At 35.4% G+C, this 23,508-nt stretch overlaps 1 protein-coding gene across 28 annotated transcripts in view; it reads left to right on the forward strand.

Moving 5' to 3' along the window:
* Positions 1-23,508, forward strand: part of CEP170 (centrosomal protein 170) — a 177,441-nt gene that overhangs the window by 100,668 nt on the left and 53,265 nt on the right. For all 28 annotated transcript variants that reach the window (XM_007481532.3, XM_056814151.1, XM_056814153.1 and 25 more), the window contains 2 exons: positions 4,947-5,113; positions 5,300-5,578. In XM_007481532.3, coding sequence (XP_007481594.1) covers positions 4,947-5,113; positions 5,300-5,578 — 446 coding nt within the window. The remainder of the gene's footprint in view (positions 1-4,946; positions 5,114-5,299; positions 5,579-23,508) is intronic.

The raw sequence follows: 23,508 nt of genomic DNA on the forward strand, positions 1-23,508 counted from the left end.
CTCCTTCAAATAGTAGAAAAAGCTGTCATCAATCAGAAAGCAAAGTATCAATTATGTGTCATGCATTACAAGTAATCTTTAGCATAGCCAAAGAAGACATGTATATTTGCATGTTTTAATATATAGAGAGAAAGATACAAAATATATTGAAAATAGATGCCAGATATTTTTTTTAAGGAAAGGAACCAGCACTTGGGGAGATCAGTAATTGTTTTATGTAGAAGACATCAGAAGTGACCATTTAAGAAAATGAAGACTTCTGAAAAGTAGAGTTGAGGAGAGAGTACATTTCAAACTTTGAGGACCACCTTTGCAAAAGCAAATAAAGCACATTTAAAGAAAAGTAAAAAAGATCAGTTGCCTATACCATAATATGCATGAATAGAAGTGTTGTGCAATAAGGATATAAAGAGTGATTGAGGTTACTTATAAAGGGTTTTTAATTCAAAGCAAAACATCCCAGATTAAATAGGGAGCCGGTGATTTATTGAGTAAAGAAGTAACATGTTTAGATCTTCGCTTAAGGAAAATCATTGTCAACTGTGTGGAGGTCATAATAGAAAGGGTAGATATTTGAAGTTTAGAGAAGAATTGGGGGTGAGGTTGGGGCATTGCGGTAGCCCAGGCACGTGATCATTAGGGCCTGAAATAGAGTATTGCCACTGTTGCTAGGGAGTAGGGAACAAATAGGAGAAATAGATTGTTCTCAAACTTTGTCAACTAATTAAATGAATTATGAGTGCGAAGGAAAAGGAGTCAAAATGATGCCTAAGTTATAAGCATAGTTGGCTGGAAGGATGATGTGATATGGTACCTTCAGCAGATAAAGAAGCTTGATAGAAGAAATTATTTGGAGGAAAGATAATCACTTGGACATGTTGAGTTTTTTAAATGGGACTTAAGCTCAGGAAAGAGACTGAGATTCTTTTTTTATTTTAAGATCTAAGAGGATCAAGATAAAGAGGAGAATTAAATCCTTGGGAACTAATGAAATCTTTTAAAAAATAATATAGGGAGAAGAGAAAGTAGGAGAGAGCTTAACCCACAGTTAGGTCCTTGGTATGAATGGTGTTTTAGCAAAGGAGACTAAGGACAAACACATGAAAAGGTAAGATGGTAACCAGTATCTAGTATTTCAGAGTGGACATGACTGCGAAGAGACCATCAGATTTGGCAATTAAAAATTGCCAAAGAGATATCTTTTGCCAAGGATTTTCCCCACAAAATTGCCACAGATCAGAAACCATAAGAAATAAAAAGAAATACATTCGAGAAAGCAGTTCCAATTAAGTGATAAAGCCACAAATCATTTCAAAGAGCTGAAAAATGAATGAGAAGATGGGAATTAAAGGCAACAGGTTTTAGCTAGGATTTTAGCTGAGTAAAGGAAGAATGGTAAAGGATGTTAATTCAAAGGGCTACTGGGATCTAGTGGGGCATGTTTTAAAGTTATAGAATTCTTGGACATGTTTGTGGGTAGCAGTAGAGAGGGGAGATTGAAATTAGAGACTGTGGGGGAAGATGATCATGTTAACAATACCAGAGAAGATGAAAGGGAATGAAATCAGTTAAGCTTTGATAAGAATAAGGAACATCATCAGAGACTGGAGTAAAGGGAAAGACAAGAAGAAATGATGTCAAGGCATTATGAGATTATGTTCTTTCCTTGATTCTTCTCTATACCATTATTTTTCCCCAGATTACTTTAGTTCTCATATTACAAGTTGAATGATTTTGATTTAGCCTTCTTTGGATGCTATATTTATAAACAAGCTCCTGCCCTTCCTGCCCCATAACCTTCCTGCCCCTGTCAACCTTAAAAAAACTTCACATGATCAAACCATCATGTCTCTTTTCCCATTAGTCATTTTATTACCTCTTCTCCCTTTTTAGCTAAACCTCTTGAGAAATCAATGCCCTTATTCTCTTCATTTGAGCTTCCAGCCTCATCATTCAACTGAAACTGCTTTCTCCAAAGGATACCAGTGAAATCTCAACTGCTGATCTTTCTAATAGCCTCTTTTTAGTCCTCATCCTACTTGACCACTCTGAAGCCTTTGACACTCCCTTCTTCCTGATACTCTCTTTTCTCCATGGTTTTGTGACAGTACTCTTAACTTGATTATATTCCTGCCTGTCCATCCCCTCTTGAATATTATTTGCTGGCTCTTCACCTAGGTCATATACACTAACTGTGGATATTTTTATATCCATGGTGCTTTCCCCCCTCTATTCCCATGGTGCCAAACCTAGGGCACATGTGCCAGAGGGGGGCATTCAGAGCCCTCCCAGTGGGGATACCTGCTGTCACCCCAGCACAAAGTTCATTACTAGAAAGCCAGAAGGATGTGAGGCCAGGCTGCTCCCCGCCCCATCTCCACACACGCCTGAGGACATCACCTGCCCATCTAAAAGGTTCACCATCACTGCTCTATACCATCTCATTTAGTGATCTCATAAGCTCCTATGGATTTATTAATCATCTCTGTGAAGTCAATTATCACATCGATTTATTCTGCTCTAATCTTTCTCCTAACCTCCACTCTCATGTCCAACTACCTATTGGATATTTGGAGCTGTTCTCCCATATACTCAGCATATCTCCAAACAGAACTCATTATCTTCATTCAGTCACACTCACATATACATACATACACACACATGCATACACCCTACCCCACCCCACCCCCAGTTCCAACTCTTGTTACTCTCAGGGATGCCACTGTCCTTCAGGTGATCTAGGCTTATCTTAGAAGTAGCCTTCTGGTATGTCTGCAAAACGTTTTTCTGTGCTCCAGTCAATCTTCCACTCAACCACCAAAGTGTTCTTCATAAGGTGCATGCCTGGGTATGCCATCCCCTACTCAGTAAACTCTTTTGTCTCCCTTTTACTTCCATCATCAAACAGATAATCACATATTGTGGTTTTAAAATATTACATAATGGGGGCAGCTGGGTAACTCAGTGGATTGAGAGCCAGGCCTACAGATGGGAGATCCTAGGTTCAAATCAGGCCTTAGACACTTCCCAGGTGTGTGACCCTGGACGAGTCACTTGACCCCCATTGCCTAGCCCTTACCGCTCTTCTGCCTTGGAACCAATACCTAGTATTGATTCCAAGATGGAAGGTAAGGGTTTTAATAAAAAAATAAAATATTATATAACCTAGCCCCTTTTTATCCTAGTTTTCTGACACTATTCTTCATGAACCAAAATTCAGTGATACTGGCCTTCTTGCCATTCCTCACATACATTTCATCTTCTTACTCTGTTCCTCAGTTCTCAACTGTTCTTCCTCCTTACCTCTACTTCCTGGTTTCCCTGACTTTTTCAAATCCTACCTTGTATATAAGAATTTTGCCAATCTTCCCCAGTCCTTTCCCATACCCCCCACCCTCCCACCTGGTACCTTTACTTTGAGATTACTCCCCACCTACCCTGTATATAACTTTTATATAATATTAGAATGTGAACTACTTCATGATAAGGGCCATGTTGTTCCTCTCTTTATATCATCAGCACTTAGCACAGTGCCCTACACCTAGTAAGAATTTAGTAAATGCCTATTGACTTACTATTTTCTTAAAAAATAAAACATTGAAAACTGAACTTTTTTATATGGTCTCACTGTGGTTGATGTAACATCCCTAATCTTGCATGTGGTATTTCTCTTAATGAAGTCTGAGATTACTTTTGGCTTTATTAGTGAAAATTTGTAGGGGAGTGCTATACAAATTAATTTGCAAACTTTTTAGAATGATAAAAGTAACCACAGGGGTATGTTGATAAATGTGTAATAACTGACTATCCAAGGAGGACAATGTATGTACAACACAACTTTTTAATTTGATCTGCTTTAATAACATTTTTCTATCACTTTTTTGAGTCTAGACAATCAACCAAATACTAATTCAAACCTTGATTTATGCTGTTTGCTAAATTCTAAGGTGTACATAGTTAAATTGAAAATTTAACAATTGACTCTTAGGAGCTAATAGGAGCTAGATCCAACACAATATTTACAATATGCTTTTAAATCCATTTAATTGATATACTAATCTTTAATGTTATAATTTATCATTACTTCCTATTATTTATAAAGATAAATATTAGTAATATTGATAATAATATCTGTCATGTCTATAGTATTATAATATTTTCAAATCATATTTACATTTCATGTGATCTCATAACAACCCTGTGAAGTAGTTGGTAATTATTATCCTTATTTTATAGGTGAGGAAGCTGGAGCTGAGACATTTATTCAGTATCACGGTTGAATTTAAGTTTTTCAAACTCTCAGTCCCATCTACTATGTAACCTAGCTTCCTCTTCTTAGTAGAAAGTACTTTGACATTGCTTGTATATGGCTCTAGAAAATACCATAAATTTTCCATATTTGTTTTAGGCTATTAAAGTTACAGTACAGTTATAATGCTTGACTTATAGCTTTAACTTTAGAAAATAAATGCAAAATAGTTGTGGTTTTTGTACAACATTGGGTAAGGTATTTATCAAAGTATCATTTCTGCTGATTTTTCCTTTCAGTTCTCCTTAGGACTATTAGGGGCAAATTTCTAATTATTTACATAAGTTCAAGATTTTAACAGATAAGGATGTTTGTTTACTATAGTTGTAAATACTAGTAGGTATTTTTTTTTTCTAAATCATGATTAAGGATTGGAGTGTTCTTAGGTGAAAAGTCTATTGCCTATTTGCCTACTCTTATGCATTTATAAAATATATTGTTTGACTGATAGAAACAAAAGTATCATAAGTATTAAACTTGAGGGAAGTATGCAGAGCCTGTTTTTGAATGGAACATAGAGACTTTGGAAAAAATCAGTGAAAAAACTAGGCCTCTATGTCTGTGTTGTGTTGTGTATGTGTGATTTTTTTTTCCCATCTCAATGTCATGATATGTTTTTTTTTGTGTGTGTCACTAGGAAATAAGCATGATGATGGCACACAAAGTGATTCAGAAAATGCTGGAGTACACAGACATTGTAGTAAGCGAGCAGTACTGGAGGAACATTTAAGGCGTCATCACTCAGAACAGAAAAGGCTACATCAGAAGGCCCAGTGTATTGAAAAGCATCAAGAGCAAGTTGTTGTAAGTCAAACTGCTTTTATGATTGAATTCTTTGATGAAGACAATCCCAGAAAAAGACGGTCATATTCCTTTACTCAAAGTGCAGGAGCCTTGTGTCAGGAAACTACTTATTCAACATCACATGCAAAACTTGAGAAAGCAAAACCCACATCAGCAGATGCCAAAGCAGTTTCTTTTTCTTTACAGACTAGCTCTGCACGCCACAGAGCAGGGCATGGTGTTCCACATGGGAAACTATTAAAACAGAAATCAGAAGAGCCATCAGTGCCCTTCCTACAAGCATCATTGTTAAGAAGTTCAGGCAGTCTTGGGCATAGACCAAGCCAAGAGATGGATAAAAAGTTTAAAATTCCGTCTGCTTCTGAGAAGGACAATGATGATGACCAAAGTGACAAGGGCACCTACACCATTGAACTGGAAAATCCAAACAGTGAAGAAGTAGAAGCTCGAAAAATGATTGACAAGGTAAGCAACTTAAAATACATGAATGAAGTGGTTTTTTTTTTCCATTTATAGATTTTGGAATTACTGAAATTGTATTAGGATAAAGTATTCTCATTGTAGACTGCTGTATTGGTGCTTTATTATTCTGAAAAAATAGCTACAAAAATGATTCTAGATTGAATTATGATTTGGTTATACCTATTGAGTTCTAATTGCCAGAGTTTTCATATATAAAGCCATTTTATTAAAGGTTAAAATATTGAGGCCTACAATTGAACGTTAATGGTAAATTGTGCTCTTAGCCCGTGACTAGTACAGATAGTTAGGATGCTAGTATTGGAAGTACTGAAAACTCAGACAATGATTTTTAAGTATATATTTATGCTTCCTCTTCTGTTTTCAATTACTTTTTCAAGATTTTATTTTCTTCCTTTCCATGTGTTGCTACTTTTGCATTATAAAAAGAATAAGTGTGATTAATAAGAATAAAGCCTAGCATTTCTGTAGACTTTTGATTTGCAAAGCATTCTACATATCTCATTTGATCCTCAAAACCCTTTGAAGTCTGTACTGTTATTATGCTCAATTTTTATATGAGGAAACTCAACTGAGAGAATTTAGGAGACTTGGCCAGGGTTACACAATTAGTAGGTGTCTGAGGCAGGGTTTGAACTCATATCTTCCTGACTACAAGTCCAGTATTCTATGTACTTTGCCACCTAGCTTTTTTCTACAGGTATTTTTCTGTATGGAACTCTAAATACAGCTAAAGAGGCCTCATGATTGTTCATCTGTGTCTTATATTTGCTTTTAAATCTTACTGATCCAAGGGGGCTGCTGGGTAGCTCAGTAGATTGAGAGCCAAGCATAGAAATGGGAGGTCATAGGTTCAAATCTGGCCTCAGACACTTTTCCAGCTGTGTAACCCTGGGTAAGTTACTTAACCCCCATTGTCTATTGATTCCAAGACGGTAAGGGCCCAAAAAACAAACAAATAAATAAATCTTACTGATCCAGCCAAAATATTTCCCTCTTCTATGTTCATTTCTTTTTTTAAATTTTATATAGTTTAAAGAGAATGCAATAGTACTCAGTTTATTGCTGTAATAGGAGGTTGACATTTAATATTAGATTGTCTCTAGTTGTTGCTTTCCTTATGAAGTAAATGTAAAGACTTAAATATTATGAAAATTGTTCATAATAATGAAAAATTAATCATGGCAATTAGGATTCCGTTAAGGGGCAAATTATTATTCCTGATTTATTTTAAGAAAATCCCCAATTTCTTTATTTTTAAAAGCAATATTTTAACTATTTAAAATATATTAGAGCACAAAAATGGAATCCCAAAATCAATAATTAAAAGTTTGTCAAGACATTTCAATGATATGCTATACATTCTTTTTTTTTTTTAAACCCTTACCTTCTGTCTTGGAGTCAATACTGTGTCTTGGAGTCAATACTGTGTATTGGCTCCAAAGGCAGAAGAGTGGTAAGGGCTAGGCAATGGGGGTCAAGTGACTTGCCCAGGGTCACACAGCTGGAAAGTATCTGTGACCAGATTTGAACCTAGGACCTCCTATCTCTAGACCTGGCTCTCAATCCACTGAGCTACCCAACTGCCCCCTATGCTATACATTCTTATACTTTCTTTATAAAACAAAACAAAACAAAACAAAACAAAAAACTCTTTCCTTCCGTCTTAGAATCAATAACTGTGTATTGTTTCCAAGGAAGAAGAGCAGTAAGGGCTAGGCAATTGGGGAGTTAAGTGACTTGCTCAGGGTCATATAGCTAGGAAGTGTCCAAGACCAGATTTGAATCTAGGACTTCCCATCTCTAGGCATGGCTCTCAATTCACTGAGCCATCCAGTTGCTTCCATTCTTATACTTTTTAAAAAGTTAAGTTTAAATATTGATATTTTTCTTTACAAGTTATAATGAATTAACTTGATTTACTAAACTTTCTCCCTTATTGACAAAAATGAAACAACCATTATGAATACTTTGTGCTAACCTATTTTTATAATTTTGAGACTATCTTGTCACTTTTATTTATTATAAAATAAAATTATTTTTTTAATTTTGTTTTTTTCGCACTGTTAAGACTTCATTATCATTTTTCTCACTGCCAAACAACATTATAAAGAGCTTTTTACTGTTTTTTGTGACCTAAATAATGTGTATGTTTTCACATTTAAAAAGGAAGCCCACAAAGTATTTTTTGCACTCTACTTAGTCAAAACTAATAGGTCAGATTCATTTAAAAAGTATAAAAATGTTGCAGAATGATAAATCAAGTAAGGCTATGTTAGATCAGATTTGAAATAATCAAATACAAGGTAAAGAAGAAATTTATCAACTAAGGAAATGGTAACATTTAGTGCAGGAGTAAAACATATATGGAAAACAGTGAAATTTTGGTCATTTTATTCCAAGTTTGGGTCCATTAAAGCAAACAAATTTTTTTTTCAAAAAACCAAATAGTTGCTTCTCTATATCCTTTCAAGCTTTTCTAAAGGAAAGATCAAATATTTTTTTTAATTCACGCTTTAAAATTTTAAACCACATTTCTCTTAACCAAAATATAGTTCTTAATTCTACTTTTTTTTTTTCTTTTTCTTCCCCAAATTGTGGGTGATAGTGAAATCATGGGCAAGGAAAAAGACAAATACTCAAAGTATTAATGGGAGGTTTATTTTATTTATTCTTTAGAACCATTGTGTGTTCACATTCAATTTAGTTTTTCAGTATTTAGTTTTTCAAATTCATATAAATTCTTATGTTCTGTGGGAACTTTAGTTTTATCTATAAAATAAGAGGATTGTCCCTTCCCATTCTAAATCTATTGTCTAATCACTTTATTTGATTAAAAATGTGTTTTTGCTTTTGGAGAAAGATTTAGAGTACATATATATAGTGACTAACTCAGTTTTATAGTTGGATAATTTTGTAGTGTAAAAAATCCCATTTTTTTTAAACCCTTACCTTTTGTCGTAGAATAATACTGAGTATTGGTTCTAAAGCAGAAGAGTAGTAATGACTAGGCAATTGGGGTAAGAGACTTGCCCATGATCATATAGCTAGTAAGTGCCTGAGGCCAGATTTGAACCTAGGACCTCCCATCTTTAGGTCTGGTTCTCAATCCATTGAGCCACCTAGCTGCCCCTAAAATTCTATTTCTTACAACTTACAAACTTGCTGATTCATTTTCTCCTGGCTCTAAAGTGATTATCCTCCCTCCTTTCATCCCCATCCCATCTCTAGTTAGCTGGGAATCCAGTTCTTAGTCTCAGAAGGATTAAATAGCTTGAAATATATTCCATTCCCAACCCTACATTGGATTTGAATTTAATTTTTTATTTTTATACTGACATTGGAAGGATGGCAGAGAAGAAAATAAAGCATGCAAAGATTCCACAATTTTTAGATTGTAAGCATTTTCTTAGCTGTTAGTTTTAATGCCTGCCTTCCTTTTGTATATGAAATTCTGATCCATTAACCAAGGACTAATCATATTATGGTAAGAAATCATATATACATTATATATATGCATATGTATTACATATATGTGTATTTATGTATCTGTGTGTATTTGTGTGTGTGTGTTTGACACTGCAAATAGAAATGAAACTAGAAGAAAAAAGCAAGTTTCACTCAAAAATGATTGTTTACAAGCTCTTCTTGGAGGAGCAAATAAAGAATGGGAAAATAATTCACTAATTTTTCATTGCCTCAGAGTATCCTTCTCTGAACTACTGTACAAATGGGCTCTGTTCTTGACCTCTTCCTCCAACCAGATTATCTGGAATCATCTGCTGGGGCCCATTGCCTGACAAGGGCTGCTCAGGAGCTACCACTAAGGTTTTTAGCAATCATATAAGAAGAAAGAACAAACAACTGGGCTGTAGTCTCACTCAGCAGTTAATGTAGAGCAACCCTTGATGACTAAAGGTGTTTTGAGTTCTACTTTCTAGTAACAGTACTTGTACAAAGTGGAAATGGTCACCCATCATCTTCCAAGATCTGATCCAGGCCACTGATAGACAAGCTTTTTCCTTTGGAAAATCAAGTCATCTGTTGATGACAACTACAGTAAAATCACCATATCACTCAGGAACTTTCCAGGTTGCTCATTATAGGTTCACCTTTGACCCAGTTCAGGAAGCTATGAGAAAGCAACATGTTGATGAGCCTGGCAAAACCAGCCCTAAGTCTTCTGCATTAGCAGTAGTTCCCTACCTGTTGCTCCCCACTTCTGAAGGTGCACAAGGTGTCAGAGTTTATTTCTTCCTTCCTTTCTTATTCTCCTTCCTTCTCCTTCTCTTCCCACTTCTTTTTATCCTCTCCTCACCTGACTCCTTAGATTAGGCAGGCTGGTAAATGTATAAATGATTGTGTTGTATTTATGTGTTTTTAAAAAGGAAAACAAAGGCAAAATACCAGAAAAAGGCAATCACTTATTTTTTAGCTAAGTCCTCTCCAGCAGTCTTTGTAGCTTTGTACTCAAAAGAAACTTGAGTGGCCTTTAAAAAAAAAGTTAGTGTAGTTGCTTTTATCATGTGAAAGTGAAACAAGAACACTTTCATAAGACACTTGGTTATTTTGTATTTCTGCAGTTGTGATAAGCTTTAAAAAAAAAAAAGGCCACTAGGAAGCTAATTGTTTTTAATGTACCAGTATCTCATACTGAAGATAAAGTAGAAAAATTTTATGCATAACTTGATAAGCCTTTCTAAATTAAATGAGTTGATGCTTTAATAGGTGATGACTCCTTGGTGGGAAATTAGACAAGTAGGGTTGAGAAGGAAGGAATGACATGACCAGAGGCTTTTCATCTAAATAGAAGCCTCATACCTATATATGATGAATTATTTCTTCAAGAAGACAGGCAAGTGGCACCAGATGGGACAGGTGCCAAATACCATTAACAGAAAATCAAAATGACTATACAACAGATTGTAAACCACTGATTACTAGTATCAGGGTAATTTTTAATCAGTTTTCTGAATACAGTCACTCTGTCCATTTGTTAGAGCACAGATCAACTAATGCTAAATTAGAGAAGAAAGCCAATGAGAAAATAGTCATTGAAGTAACTGCTATCTGAACTCTAATTACACTGTAAAATGGGAAATGCTTATAAGAACAAACATGAACACTGGTGATCACCATATTTTGTGTTTTTTAATTGTTTTTGTTTAGTCATGTCCCAACTCTTTGTGACCCCATTTGAAGTTTTCTTGGCAAAGATACTAATTTGCCATTTCTTTCTCCAGATCATTTTACAGATAAGGAAACTGAGGCAAATAGGTTAAGTGGTTTCTGTAAGGTCACACAACTAGTAAGTGCTTAAGGCTGGATTTAAATTCAGGTCCTCCTTAATCTAGGCCCAGCATTCCATCCACACAACCACCCACATGCCTTCTGATCATCATTTCTTAAAGAAATTTGAATGTCAAGTTAGGAAGTTAAAGGTAAAAACTGCCTCAGTCAGAAAATTCTTGATCTCTTGGCCTAGGGGAAGTATACAGCAATCAAGGGTAACACCAGAATTTCAGTTTAAAATCTGAGCCAGTTAATAAAATTTTTCATAGCTTGATGGTACCAGATTAAGAATTATATATTGAGGACACCTCCCAGACCTCTAGTCTTACATACTGGCTTTTCAGTCTCAACTCTTTATACTCTCCCAGCAGAAATTCACACTGTTGTCTTGTAGATTCTGACTTCGTGATATCCCTCATTTACATGTGTTCCTTGGACACTGACACCATTTTTCTATCCACATATAGAGCCACTACACTAGGATCATCATCTGATTATTGGACTATTGAAATAGCTTTCTGACTTCTCCAGGTCATCCACCACTCAGCTATAGAAGTGGCCTTTCAAATAGTATTAACTGTCATCTTTCCATTCAGTAAACTCTAATGTGTTACTTCTAGAACGAAGTCCTAATTTTTTTTTTTTGGCTCTTAAAGCCTTAAATAAACTGTCCCTTCCAAACTATTTTTGTCTTCTTTACTCATGTCCCCGTACTCCAGAATCCAGTGACAGTGCCCTCCTTGATCCATCTCCTCACTGTACATTTTCACTATCTCTTATGCCTGTAATATTCTCCTTCCTCATCTCCACCTGCTGTCTTCCTTCAGCTAAAATCCTACCCAGTACAAAAAGACTTTCAGTTAGTGCTAGTAACTAACTTCTGAGATTATTTTCATTTTACCCTGAGAATATATTTGTACATAGTTATTTGCATGTTTACCCATTAAACTGTGAGCTCCTTGAGAGCAAGGACTATTTTTGTCTCTCTTTCTATCCTAGTGCCAGGAACATCATTAATGCTTAATAAATGTTTGTTGATTGACCACAATGAAGTTTCATCTTATTTAGAAGTTAGAATTGAGGAAGTACATGAAGCGAAAATAATCATTCTATGTAAAAATCTTTTAAATTATCCATAAAATACAATAGTATCTTTACACAGTTGTGGTTAAAAAGGACATAGATGTTCTTTAAAATGAGGAAATCTATATCAGAGCAAACAAATATGAGTTAGTTGCTATGAAAACAGTTGAATATAAATTTTATATTTTTTTAAACCCTTACCTTCTGTCTTGAAACCAATTCTGTGTATTGGTTCCAAGGCAGAAGAGTGGTAAGGGCTAGGCAATGGTGGTTAAGTGACTTGCCCAGGGTCACACAGCTGGGAAGTGTCTGAGGCCACATTTGAACATAGGACCTCCCATCTCTAGACCTGGCTCCCAATCCACTGTGCTACCCAGCTGCCCCCTATAAATTTTATTTTGAAAGATAATCCACCTAAGCTATTGAAAAGGAAAGATAGACATGAACTAGTACTGCTATTCAAATAAAAGGAAACAAAAACAAGTAAAGATTTACCTAGCAGGAAAACTGATTAAGGGCAAATACATTTGACAGGGTATCATCTAATTGTGCTTATATTAGAGATTATTTATTAGAGCGATTGAACCACCATATTATTATCTATTCCTACTTCACAATGAGGCAAGAAGAAAAAGTATGAAGAAGTCATTAGAAACATAACAGAGGCCTTTTAACTTTCCAGGAATTCTAGAAAAGCCATCTAAAGATATTTTTCTCATTAGCTCCACCAACTTAAGCTGAATGAATAGATACCACCTATTGTGGGCATCATGAAGAAGATACTCCAGAGTCACATGGAATAATGATAGGATACTTACATTGTGAGAGGTGTGTAGGAACACCGACAAAACTGATTCATGCTCCCATTTTCTGTTTATTCCAGGGAATATACTTCATTAAGTGGAAGGGTAGACAAAATTACCATGCTGTTTTAAATTGTTATTATTCTCTCTCCCTCTTTTCTTCCTTTCTACTTTCCCTCCCTTTCTTCTCTTCCCAACTATTCCCCTCTCCCAATATTTGTAGTTGAATTTACCTAAGTTAAAAGTAGGTATGATGTGACATTGTATCACCTAATAAAAGAGTTGGAGGACTGAAAAAACAGATATAATGAAAATATGCCTAGAAACCTAACTAATACATAATATCCTTGAGAGTTTCAGAATCAAAATGAAAGAAAAAAACATTAAAAAGAGGGAAATTGGAAAAGATCTATAAACTTTTTTATCAACAACATTGCAATCTTCACATTTGTAGTCTTAACATTACAGTCATCAATGCTTTTCATGAGAAAATAGAACACAAATACACTAAGAATTGCTGGACTGCACTAGTTGTAAATAGAAGAAATTGTGTTGGTGATGACAGTTTCAAAGGCACTAACAGATTGCTTCTCAAGATATCTCAGGAATATTCCAAGAGGAGAAGGGTGCAAAATCCTTGAAAAAAAATATGGGCCTCGTTTCCAAAAAAAATTACCAAAAAAATAACACCTTTAAAAAGTTACTTAAAATAATCTACACATTCATCTAGAGTGTCCTAGATGAAAATCTGAGAAAAGCATGCACAGGTTTTAATAAGCAATATTCCATAATAGTGCACAACTCTGCAGTTATATCAAGATGCAGAGGGTACAACCTCGTACTTTTTATTGATTGTTCACTATAAGAAAACATTAGCTTCAGTAAAGCAAAACAGTGTCCAAAAGGCTCTCATCTGATCAGTTGCCTTCTATGCCCGTGTCAAAAATCATACAAAATTACTTTGAAAGATATAACAATAAAGGAAATTCTGGCAATCCTCTTGATCACTAATTACAACCAAAGCGTAAGGCAAGGAAATTGGTGGTTGTCATACCTGTTCACTACTATCAAGGATAATGTCAAATGCAGGCTCCAAATAAAAAAGATTACCAGAAGATAAGTTTCTACTGATATATTTACAAATGACTTGTTGAGTACATTAAGGTTCAAAACATAGAGAATCTTCTAAATTGAATCCATAAGCTTTCTAAAGAGCTCAGCCTACTCATCCACACAAGAAAACCAAGTGGACAAGTGAAGTCTTTACAATTGGTCTATCTTGAACATAACACTGTTAATGAATAGTAAACTGGGCCCCAAACTGAATAAGATTGTGAATACAGATTAGATTGCTTTTGGAAAATTGTGGTCCATTTAATGATTCTCCTTGGGAAAAGTCCCCTTTCAAAAAATATCAATATTTTTCCATTGATAAAATATGGCTGTGTCATGGAATACTATGATATTTAGACTAAATAAAGTTGTGAGTCATCCAGACAGCAGCAGAAACATTAATGATGTGTGTGAGTAGGCAATAAAATATTTCCCACTGTGAAGAGTGAATCAAACTCTATCAATCAGCAACTTTTAATCAATCAAAAACTTAAGTACCCCTACTTAGTACCTTAGCCTCCTTCCAGTGCCCCATTCCGCCCTACTCCCACCCCCAGCAGTGCCAGGCAAATTGAAAGACTGCAATTGGCTCCCATAAAGGGGGGAAGAGACAGAAAGTGATGTGAGGAAAGGATTATAAAAAGTCCTGAACTTCCTGTCTAAGGCACTTCTCCTTGAGACTTCTTTGGAGGATGGCTCCCTGGGGCTTTTGGACCTGGACTTCGACTTGGAGCTTTGGGCCTTTTGACTAGATATTTTGGCTTCTGGACTTCAACTTTTTACTTTGGAACTTCTTGGAGTTGGGGACTTTTTTGTTTGGTTCACTGCTGTCCCAGTGAGCTTAGCTCACAAGGGTTTTTCTGCATTGGGACCTTGCCTGGATCCTGCCTGACTTGCTTGTGAGTGACTAGGATTCCCACATGGAGATTGGAACTCTGTTGGGGATCAAGCTTCATTTCACCAGATCAGCATTTAGGGTAGGATAGACAGTCTCCTTACCTCTTTCCCTTCCATGTTTCCCTCTTTTTACTAATAGTCCAGTTAAACAGCATTGGTAAAAGCTGGTAACACTTTTCCTGACTTAAGGGATAATAATTGATGACCACTTTTTTATAACTCTTATTTAGTCAAAATCCCAATTTAACCAATATACCACAATGAATATGTAAGACATGGGGATTTAAAGGATATCATCAGAAACCCCATATAACTAGAAAAAGGCATAGAAATCCCCCCCCCCCGCCCCAGCAGATTTGATGGGCCTCCTGTGGAATATTTAAGAGACAAGAGTTGCATGGAATAAGTTGGTTTTTGGCAGCTAAGTTGTTTCACATAGAACCAACCAGACTGGCAATGTACCTTTTTCTCATGCAAGAGAAAGCATAAAGATTAATTCAAACCATTCATTGGCCAAGGCATGCATATGGGGCCAAAAAATACTACAGAATCTTGGTGATAACTTGGTTATGGTGATCTGAATTATATGCATGGAGGGCTAATGGTCAACTAATATTAAAGAGGATTCCATTGGACAGGGTCCACTAAGCTGTCCGCTTTCCTGTTGATGTGCAGATTGACTGGTTCTCCCTCTCTTATATAATAACATAGCAGTTTACATCCTTATGCTGGTTTTACCTTTATTTAGAAATTAGAGACAAATTGTATTTCCATCCTTAATTTAAGTGTGAAAGAGAAATTAAACCCTTTTTGTTTATTTTAACTTAATTAATCAAGAACTTGGAGTCACCCCCCCTTTCACACTTATTTAGTCATTACCATTTAGTCCTAAAAGACCACAAGCACTGCCTTCCCCCCTCCCAACAGTGCAAGTAAATTGGGAGACTATGATTGGTTCCTGAGATATGATAGACCAACCCACAGTGAAAGGAACTAGAAACCAGAGAGACAGGAAGTGAGGTGGAGAAAACTGCTTATAAAAGCCAGCTGAGGGGATTCTGAGTCTTTCTGCTGTGTGGGTGTCTCTGCGTTGGACAACTTCTGTGTTGGTGGCTTGAGGAGTTCAGCTTTGGTGACTCACTTGACTTGAGGAGACCCTGGCTGGAGACACTAGCCTTTTGGCTCTTCTCCTGTCTTCAGTAAGATGCTCTCTTCAGGGAGGCACTCGGATCCAGACTTACTTAATTTATCTAGGCAATATCTTCTACCTCCCTCCTACATTTCCCCCTTTACTGTCTCTATCTTGCTATAATAAAGCTACTAAAGCTACTAACAGAATTTTGACTTGAGTTAATTTTTATAAATGGCAACCACAAGAATTTTAAAAATTCTTATATTTGTCAAATCCATTTCAATTATTACATAAGTACAGTAACAGAATTGGGAGAACTGGTCATAGGTGAATAAATGTTTTACCCTAGTATCTAAAGTCGTAAGTGTTGAGTAATTTTCAATAGATCTTCTGGATTGGTTAAGCATGACTGGTTAACAAAAAAATAATAAAACTTTACAAGGTTATTTACACTGTCACAGACAGAGATCAAGGAAGAAAAGAAGGAAAATTCCATTTAATAAGCGCCTGCCAGGCATTATGTTAAGCATTGGTGAGAAAGAAAGAAAAGTGAAACATGTCCTCATGTTTCCTGTTCCATGTCCTCAAGAAGCTTATGTCATACTAGGAGTAGTACATAGAATAAATATACACACACAAAACAATCAGTGTAGTGGACAATGGGGCTCTAGATCTGGAGCCATGAAAATCTTAGTAAAACTCATTTCTTACTACTCTATGAGTAAGCCACTTAATTTCCTTGTACCTTTCTTAGTATCTAGTTTATCCATTGTAAATCAAGTAGATTAGATTTTGTGGCCTCTAAAGGGGACCCTTCCATCTTAAAAATTATGATCCTAATTTTGGATGGAAATACAATCCTTTTTGGAAGAATTGGAAATTAGGAGAGGTCATAGATATAAAGTGTTATGCCATTATGGCAGGATATGGGGACATCATTAGTCAGGCTTTTGCTCATTAATCAAAGTGACTTACTTTTAATTCATGGGTTCTTAAAGACCTAGAGTGTGTGTGGATATATTTTATGTGGTCCATGAATATAGGTGAAAAATATTACATCCTTATTTTCATTAACCTGTAACAGAATTTTATTGTTTCTTTATGAATTATTTTTAAAAAACATTCTGAGAAAGGGTCAGAAGGTTTCACCATATTGCCAAAAGGGGATCAGTACCACCACTCCCCAACCCCTCAAAAGTTGAGAACCCCTGTTTTAAATAGTTTAAGTCGTTTGCAGATTGTGTAGGATCCAGATAAGGCTCTGGAGTGTTTTAAAAGCACTACCATATTATTTAAATTTCCCAAAGAGAAGTTTCCTTAATGTGGGTATGATTCTACATTTCTTCTATTGTGTGGTTACCATTGAAAAGTGTGACAAAAATTCTATATAGAAAATGAAATTCTCCAGGTTCTCTTGCCTATTACCAACCTCATTTTCAATTGTCAATTTTCCTATAAAATCTAAAATAGAATTTTTCAGAGACAGGCCTTTTTGGTGGGGAGAAGGAAGAGGTTTTACATTCACTCATGTCTAACTCTTTGTGACTTCATGGACCATAGTGCAAAAGGCCTTTCTTTTTTTATCTATCTCCTGAAGTCTGTCCAAACTCATGTTCATTGCTTCCTTGACACTAGCTCATCATCTCATACTCTGCTGTTTTCTGCTCTTTTTAATTCAGTCTTTCCCACAATCAGGATCTTTTCCAATGAGTCCTATCTTTTCATTATGTGGCCAAACTGAAAAGCTTCAGCTTCAGTATTTGTCCTTTGAATGAGTAGTCTAAACTAATTTCCTAAAATATTTACTGATTTGATTTCTTTGCTATATAAGGGTCTCTCAGAAGTCTTTTCCAGAAATGCAAAAGCATTAGTTTTGTGACACTCAGTTTCCCTTATTGTCTAGCTCTAACAGTCACACATTACTGCTAGAAAAACCATAGCTCTGACTATACAGATTTTTGTTGGCAAAATTATGTTTCTGCTTTTTAGTGTACTGCCCAGACTTTCCTTAACTTTCCTTCTAAGAAAGCATCTTTTAATTTCATGGCTGTAGTTACTGTCTGCAGTGATCTTTGAGCCCAAGAATATAAAATCTGACACCGCTTCCATTTCTTCTTCTGTTTGCCAGGAACTAATGGGAATAGTTACTATGATCTTTGTGAGGTTTTGGGGGGTTTTTTAATGTTAAACTTCAAGCCAGTTTTTATTCTTTCCTCTTTCACCCTCATCAAGAGGCTTCATAACTCTTCTTCACTTGCTTCTATCAGAGTGGTTTCATCTTTATATCTGAAATTGTTGATATTTCTCCCGGCAACTTTAATCCTGGCTTTTGATTCATCCAGCCTGGCATTTCATGTGATATACCCTGCATGTAAGTTAAATAAGGTGATATACAACTTCTTTCTCAATCTTGAGGCAATCAATTGTTTCCTGTTCAGGTCTAACTGTTGCTTCTTGACCCACATAGTAACTCCTCAAGAGGCAAGTAAGATGAACCTCATACTCATGTCTCTTTGAGGACTTGCCACATTTTGTGTTCTTTACTGAATCACTGACTTGTCATTGTAGAGGGACTTAGATAGCACATTGAAGCTATGAACTATGCCATGCTTCATAGTTACCTATAAGGGCCATAGTGGAGAGTTCTGACAAAAAGTTAACAAAAGGGTGGTGAGAATTTTTTATTAGACTTGAGTTTTATTGATATAGTATATGAACAAGAAATCATATATACAATCACATCAAGAAACAGATTACCAAGTTTTTGATATTGAAGCCAAACAGATTTCATGGGACAGATTGCAAACAGGCATTGTTTTAAGATTCTGTCTCATTTTTCTGAAGTCATTTTCAAGTATTCAGATGTTAACATTTCCCACAAACATATATAGTGCTTTCAGTAATCATGGAAATCTTACAATATGGTTACTTCTACTGTGCCTCAAACAATTACTGTTGAAGTTACACTTAGGGGAAACATCATTTCTTATTTTCAAACAAAGATCCATCTAATACCAGCATTTTATCATTTAATCACTTTTTTAAAGTGCCAAATACCTGGAATTTTTGCAGTAGAGGACTATTCTCTTACCAGGTATTAGTATACTATATACTTGAACCCATATTGGGAAGGCATGTGTTTGTCCTCACATCTCTGAGATCAAAATTTTTTGGTTTTGTCATCTAAAAATTTTATTTCATCTGTTCCTTTATGTCTTTGCCAGAAAAATGAAATAACAGTGCCAAGCATAGATCCTTAAAAGAGTCAACGAAACTGATACGGATAATTCCTCATTACTTTTTGGGTCCAGCCCTTCAAGCTAGTTTCATATTCACATATTATCCTGTTATATAGCTCAGCCAATTCAGAATTTCAAAATTGTAAAGACATCAGCAGTCCAAAGCATGCTTGAAAAAGAATTGCATCTAAAACATTCTTTCAATAAGCAGTCATCTAGACTTTCTTGAAGACATTCAGTGAAGGAAACCTTCTCAAACAAGATGATTCCCATTTAAAATAATAGCTTCCATTTATTTAGTAAATTTGCAAAGTGCTTTAAAAATATTAATTCATTTTAGTTTTGTCTTTGGAGTTGTTATTAATAGTACTTTTATCATTTCCATTTTATAGGTGAAGAAACTAAGAAATTAGGTGAATGCCCAGTGTCACACAACTAATAAATCTCTAAGACAAGATTTTTAAATCAAGTATTCCTGATTCTGAAACTATTATTCTACCCATTGCATCATCTAGCTTCTTCTTTTGGTTGCTTTTAATTATTATGAAACTCTTCTAGACATCAAAATTAAATTCTTCTCCTAGCCAACTTATAGTTGTTGCTGTTTCCTACCTGCAAGCCTTTCATATAACTTGTACACACCTATTATATCTCCTCCTTCCTGAACTATCCCCTACCAAGTGTTTATTCTTTTCTCCATTTTTAACTTCCATATTCCTGCATGGACTTAAAGCCTTTCACAATCTTGATCATCTACTTCTGGACACTTTTCTGGCTTATCCCTGTTCTTCCTAATACACAGTAGCTCCCAGAAATGAAACATTCCTGATGTGGCTGTGGAAAGCTATGCCTCTCTTTCTATAGTCCAAAATTGCATTAGCATTTTTGCCTTAGATTGAACTTGTACTCTAAACTGTCTAGCACTAGGCTAGATACTGAAAATATAAATATAAAAGTGAGAAAATATCTGCCTCTGTGGAGCTTGCAGTCTACTTGGGATCAAGGAAGGGTACAAGGAAGACTAGTACATAGAAAATAAATTCAAAGTTAGTCTGACCAGGGGATAGAAGAGACAACATTAACAACTGGGAGAATCAGAAAGGGCCACATTTACTTACTATACTTTAATCCAATTTATTGATAAAAATATAAAATCTCTTAAGAACACTACAAGTATTGGGAGGCATTCCACTAGAAACCCCTTGTTAAGGTTTCTCTTAATCTCATCATTTCTTTTTTTTTTTATACCCTTACCTTCTGTCTTGGAGTCAATACTGTGTATTGGCTACTAGGCAGAAGAGTGGTAAGGGCTAGGCAATGGGGGTCAAGTGACTTGCCCAGGGTCACACAGCTAGGAAGTGGCTGAGGCCAGATTTGAACCTAGGACTTCCCATATCTAGGCCTGACTCTCAATCCACTGAGCTACCCAGCTGCCCCCTTAATCTCATCATTTCTAAACCTTTCACTTTAGAATTTTGAAATTTTTATTTCTAAACACATCACTCCTTTTAGTTCTCAATTCATTTAATTGTAATGTCATATACTCCACATTTCTGTATTTTCTTCAAATATGAAATCTTTATCAAATATGGCACACAACGTGAAATTATATTTATCAATTTTTTTTTTGCAAAGTTATTTTGACATCTGGGACACAAGAGAACCTAATGACCTATTAAACAATATTTCTTATTGGCATTGGATATTTTTTTTAAAAGTTTTCTAAGTCCTTTATTTCTTTAAAAAGAGTTGGGGGAGGGAGAGAGGAGTAGAGCCAAGATGGTAGAGAAGGTACACCCATCTGATTTCATCATACCACCTTGGAAGAACTAAAAACTGATAGATCTCCAGTGCCAGATCTGAAAGCAACTGTACAAAGAACCAAAGCATGGAATAGAGCTCCCTTAACTTCAGTTACTGAACCCAACTTTAATAGTTGTTGTTTTTTTAACTAAAAAGAAAAAAGGCAGAAAAAATGAGGGAAAAATAGCAAAAAAAAAGAAATTCAACATATAAAGTTATTTTTGGGAATGGTTGGATTCAAACTCAGAAGAAGACAATAAAATCAATATTACTGAATCCAAAGACTCCAAGAAAAAAATGAATTTCTCTCGTCCAAAAAGAATTAATAAAGAACTCAAAAAAGATTTTTTTAATTAAATAAGAAAGATGTAGAAGAAAAATTGGGAAAAGAAATGAGAGTCATATAGAAAAATCATGAAAAAAAGTCTCAACAATTTGGGAAAGGAGAGGCAAAACATACTTAAGGCATTAATATCTTTAAAAAAAAAAGAATAGACAAATTGATAAAAGAAGCACAAAAATCCAATGAAGAGAACTCCTTTAAAAGCAGAATTGACCAAATGAAGAAATATATACAAAAATTCACTGAAGAGTACTTGTTGAAAGGCTGAATTGACCATATGGAAAAAGATGTACAAAAATTCACTGAGGAGAAGAACTCTTTACAAAGTAGAATTGACCAAATGAAAAGGAGGTATAAAAGCACACTCAAGAAAATCATGTCTTAATAATTTGAATTGGGAAAGTAGAAGCTAATGAGTTGATGAGATATCAAGAAATAATCGAAGTCAAAAGAATGAAAAAGTAGAAGTAAATGAGAAATATCTTATTGGGAAAACAACTAACCTGGAAAATAAATTCAGAAGAGATACTTTAAGACTTGTTGGACTACTTGAAAGCTATGATGAATAAAAACCAAAATTTATCTTTCAAGAAATTATCAAGGGAAAAACGGCTCTTGAAAGAATCTACTGATCACCTCCTGAAAGAGTTCCCAAAAGAATAACTCTCAGGAATATTATAGCTAAATTCCCAGATTTGCAGATCAAAGAGAAAATATTGCAAACAACCAAAAAGAAAAAATTTAGTAATTGTGGAGCCACAGTCTTAGCACCTTCTACATTAAAAGATTGGAGAGCCTAGCATATGATATTCCAAGGAGCAAAGGAGCTAGGATTTCAAACAAAAATGACTTGGCAAAACTGAGTATAATGCTTCAGAGGAGAAAATGGGTTGGGTATTCAGTAAAATAGAGGACTTTCAGTCATTCCTGATGAAAAGACTAGAGCTGCATGGAAAATGTACCTAAAATACAAGACTCAAGAAGCATAAAACGGTAAACAGGAAACAGAAATTAAAAGGCATTCTATAAAGTTAAACTCTATATATCCTAACAAAGGAGACAATCATTTTAATGCCAAAGAACTTTGCCAGTATTAGGGCTGTTAGGAGTTTACATAGGTAGAGAGTAAGGGTATGAATAGAATATGAAGGGATGATATAAAAAATAAAATTAATGCATGAGAAAGAAGACTGCATTGAGAGGAGGGGGAAGGGAAAACAATGGTATAAATTATTGCACATGAAAGAGTCACGAAAAAGCTATCATAGTGGAGGGAAAGATGGAAGTGGAAAGGAGAGCATGCGAGAATTGGCTTAATGAGGGAAGAACATACACAATCAATTGGGTATAAGAATAGGAAATATTTCCCTACAGGAAATAGAAGGGAAGAGAGATAAGAGAGGCAGAACTGATAGGAAAGAGGGCAAATTGGGGAAGATGAATGTCAGCAATTAAACAGAGGTAAGTAGGATGAAAAATAACACAGTAATTATAATGGTGCAAAAAATTTTTACAAGTCTCTCTAATACAGGGTTCATTTCCCTAATACATAAAGAAATAGGCCCAATATATAAGAATAAAAGTCAGTCCCCAATTGATAAGTGTTCAAAGGATATGGACAAGCAGTTCTCAGACAAAGTAATTAAAATTTTCTATAGTAATGCAAAAAATACTATAAATCACTATTATCTAGAGTAATGTATATTAAAACAACTCTGAGCTACCACCTCACACATTGTGGAAGAGAGGAATTGGGAAGCAAGCAAGAGGCAGAAGCAGTGGCTGAGTGGTGACCTGTCAGTCAAAGGGAAGGTTCCATTTGGAAAGTCGGGAGAAGTCACCACTCAGCCACTGCTTCTGCCTCATGCATGCTTCCCAATTCCTCTCTTCCACAACATATAAGATTAGCTATTATGACAGAAAAGGAAAAAGATAAAACTTGGAGGATATATGGGAAAGCTGGGACAAGAATGCAATGAGGGAGTTGTGCTGATTTAGTGATTTAAGAGAACAATTTGGACCTGTGTCCAAAGGGCTATAAAGCAGTTGCATATTCTTTAAACCAGCCATACTGTTATTTAGTTTGTATCCCAAAGAGATAAAAAAAAGGGGGGGGGGGCTATATATGCAAAAATACTTAAAGCAGCTCTTTTTGGGAGGAACAAAGTTTTGAATAGTGAGGGAATAACCATCAATTGGGGAATAGCGAA

The sequence above is a fragment of the Monodelphis domestica genome, chromosome 2, assembly GCF_027887165.1.
Source record: "Monodelphis domestica isolate mMonDom1 chromosome 2, mMonDom1.pri, whole genome shotgun sequence".
NCBI lineage: Eukaryota > Metazoa > Chordata > Mammalia > Didelphimorphia > Didelphidae > Monodelphis > Monodelphis domestica.